Raw genomic sequence first — 3,505 nt, forward strand, 5'->3', positions numbered from 1 at the left:
ATAACGTAAAAAGTATGGCCTCTTACACATCCAGAGCTAATAGGACGAAGATAAGATATGCTAATACATACAGACTGGAGCCACATAATAGATTTCTGGATTATTTAGTAAGAAACAAAGCTCAAGTGATACTAACGGTATAGTATTTTTTAAAATTAATTTTCTAATTTTATTGCAAGAGTAGCTTGTCTTGCAAACATATTAATAGAACAGTGTAAGTTGCATAAACTAAAAATATGCACAAATCTTTGCAGACTCCAAGTTTTGGCACACAAATGTCATGTGAACGTTCTCCACTTTGCAAAGTGCAGAAGGTCCTTTGCAAGGTCACCACTGAGCATGTGCTGTTAAAATGGAGCTGAAGCTTCTTAAACTTTTGCCCATTTCTAAATCAAGTTGAGCTGTAGCACAGTTCAAAGTACCCTAATCTGGAAAATATCCAGTTATCCAAAGATCCTGACCTTGAATTTGTGGAATTCTGCTCCTTCAATTAGTTCTACTAATATCACTTGACCTGCATAAAATATACATGGCATCCTTGACAGTCTTACTGCTACATACAAAAATTAAGCAAAAATTAAGGAGAACGATCTGTTGAGATAGATGTAGCTGTTAGTGATACCTTGGGCAAACCCATCACAAATAGTTATAACCAACTCTTGTAATTCTGCTGTCTGGAAGACATGCTGTGGATATTTGGAGCAGGTATTTGTTGCACTATTTTCTAGTGAACTGAGCTCAAATGATGGAGAAGGGTACACTCCTGTTTGTTAAGTGGAGACTGGCTGGACGTGTTTGTCATTTTCAAAAAAGAGTAAAACATTTTAGAGTAAAAATGGTACAGCTTTTGCTGTTTGAAAGCATCATTTGTATTGACTGTTCTACTTATTAGTTTTTCTAGTGTACTTGTAATTAAAATGATGATAAAAGTTTTTTTGCAGGATGAAAACTAAGATCTTTCAAAATTGTTTTTGACAGAATAAACTTCAAGAAGCCAAATACGATGGAGTTTCTAGTCCCTCTTTGTGTGCTTCAATCTCAGAAGAAATACTAAAGGCTGTGAAGGAATTGGACTTTGACCGTTATAAGTACGTGGTATGGGTACTAATTGTGGAAAAGGCACATCAGGCAATGAAGGTGAGCAAAGAAATAATTCATAACCTTTTGCAAATTGAAACAAAAATATTTTTAGAACTGTACGTTATCTCCAAGGCGTTCATCTGCATTCAGCAGTGGATGGTCTTGAAGCCTTTAGGTTCTTTATGGGGAGTAGTATGCCAGGTGAGAACTTAAGGTGTTGCTGTGATTCTACCTAACCTGTGAAGGTTGTCTCCTTTTTGAGTTTGGAAACAGTGGTAAGCAGTCCATGCTGCTCTTCCTTGTCAACCAGGTATTTCTGCTGTGCGCTGTTCCAGTACAATTGCATGACTGCAGTGAATTTTCTTTTTCCAGTGCACTTTCATCTCCAGTTGGGTCATCACATTCAGCACAAAAGACCGTGCAGTTGTGGTATGGGGTCACATGCAAGGAAAGGGTTGCCAGGAAAGGGATGGAAACTCTTTCAGCTTCAGCTGCCACCAAACTGATGCTTCTGGAACTACAAAGTAACAGTAGTGATCTGAACTTGTCGCACCCAAAACAAAAGTATTCTAGACTTTCCTGTGTTGTATGTAAATTCACAAGTATTGCAAGCTGCCACTGGCATTTTGAACACTTGTAGGTATCTTGCCGAGTGTCAGAGAGCACTTCTGTTTAGGAGCGTTCATCATCAGCTCTTAAAACCTGATGAAACCATACCTGTTTTCAGTGGGTTACGTGAAACAATGTTGGAAGGGTTGCCAGCTTCAGTAATGAAGCCAGTCTGTGAGGTGCCCAGCTACCGACAGTTCTGGTGCTGTCTCACAATACACTGCCTCAGAAGTTGTACTTTGATGAGCAGCTGTAGCTTAAAATGGATTACTGAAATGGTCTAACTTTTTTTTTTTTTTTTTTTTTTTTCTCCTGCGGGGTATGTTTATTCCAGCAGTCAATTCACACATTTTACCTTTTAAAACAATTTTATGAAAAAAGTTGAGAGCCGGGTAAATGGTTGCAAGTAGACTGCTGGAGGTGGAGGAGTCAGGGATGTGACTTCGTTGCATATGTTTCCGAAACTGATGTCTATTTGTGTTGTTTTTGAAGCTGTTACAGTACGCTGAAGTGCTAACAAGTGAATGTGAGAGACAATTGAGTTTTTTGTGTAGAGATTTTTGGATCTATCAGGGTGGGAGCTTTACTGTGAAGCAAGAACGTGTATTTTAACATTGAGTACGACTTGGTCATTTTCACTGTAATTTTGCAGCTGTTGTTACTATTTATAACTCTCATAATGCAGTCATATCAGCATTTATATAATAGTGTGTGTTCTTATAAAAATATAAAAACTCTGCTGCGTATAGATTCACAAATAGCCTTTTATTTCCTTTAGGTTGCCAGCAGATGGGTCTGGGATGTTCAAAGAGACACCTGGGTTTCAGCTAAATGTGAAACTGAAACATTTATTGCATTGGCTTTGGTAATGGCTTGTTATTATGAGTAATGGTCTAAAAGCCACACCTGGTTTTGTGCATCGCAGTACTTGGTGTATTTGAAAATTTTCTGAATTTCATAATTTAAGTACTAATTTTAGTCCTGATGCTGTTGGCACATTGAAATTGACATACAGTTAATTTTGCTCATTTTTTTCTGTTAAAAAAACCCAAACCCAACCCCCCAAAACCCCACTTTTGGAACGTGTATGGTTGAGTACATATGGGCTTCATCTGTCATAATGCTCTGCTGTGGAAGTGGAGGCAGCTGGTGTAAAGCAAACTTTGCAAAATTTTGAATGTTGCTTGTCTGTTGCATGCCTAAGTTTGTTAATAAATGTTTACAAGAAATTGCAGGTATATTTGTAAGAAAAGGCGAGTGGTAATTTTTTTCCTAGTTGCATCTGTGACAAAATGCCAGTTTTGTGTAGAAACACTGCTGGGAGGGAAGCCATCTTTTGCACACTTTGAAATTTGTGCAAATTTCCAAGCATTTTCCTTCAAATATGTGTTCAGTCATTAGTTGCCCAGGGCCTTAGATGTGCATTAAATGGCAAGGGTGTCCAGGCCAGTGGCCAAGCACTGATTTGGGCAAATTTGATGGTGGCAGTAGTGTGGCTTTTAATGGCCAAGGCAGGCGGACAAAAGGGTCGGTAACGAGGCTGTGGATGGCTGCTCCGTCATCAGCAAGGACAGCAATGATTCTGTTTTGAAAAATCAGACTCTTGCAGATCTGTGGAGTGCGTAGACATCTGCTTCTGGATCTGCTTTGTGTGGAACCCGAGCGCTGATGCCTTTTCCGTGTCAGTTGTATTGTTAAAGAGCTGAAAACAAGCGGGTGCCGACGCAGGCGGGGGGGGTGCCGGTGCTTCTGCACGCCCCTCGCCCTGCGCGGCTCTGAGCGCCTTCGGGGCCGGGGAGGAGCTGGGGGGGCGGAG

At 40.1% G+C, this 3,505-nt stretch overlaps 1 protein-coding gene across 1 annotated transcript; it reads left to right on the plus strand.

Moving 5' to 3' along the window:
• The first annotated feature begins 14 nt into the window (after positions 1-14).
• TCTE3 (t-complex-associated-testis-expressed 3) lies at positions 15-2,578 on the plus strand. Its single transcript, XM_010086304.1, has 3 exons — positions 15-137; positions 979-1,137; positions 2,468-2,578. The coding sequence occupies exons 1-3, from the start codon at positions 15-17 to the stop codon at positions 2,576-2,578; spliced, it is 393 nt and encodes a 130-aa protein (XP_010084606.1).
• The last annotated feature ends 927 nt before the right edge of the window (positions 2,579-3,505 follow it).

This window comes from Pterocles gutturalis, unplaced genomic scaffold (assembly GCF_000699245.1).
Source record: "Pterocles gutturalis isolate BGI_N339 unplaced genomic scaffold, ASM69924v1 Scaffold53231, whole genome shotgun sequence".
Lineage (NCBI taxonomy): Eukaryota > Metazoa > Chordata > Aves > Pterocliformes > Pteroclidae > Pterocles > Pterocles gutturalis.

Excerpts from the sequence above, each read along its gene's own strand:
- TCTE3 (XM_010086304.1), top strand. The coding sequence starts at position 15 with ATGGCCTCTTACACATCCAGAGCTAATAGGACGAAGATAAGATATGCT. Across the intron at positions 138-978 it reads AAGCTCAAGTGATACTAACG|AATAAACTTCAAGAAGCCAA; the intron begins GTATAGTATTTT and ends TGTTTTTGACAG. Across the intron at positions 1,138-2,467 it reads AGGCACATCAGGCAATGAAG|GTTGCCAGCAGATGGGTCTG; the intron begins GTGAGCAAAGAA and ends TATTTCCTTTAG.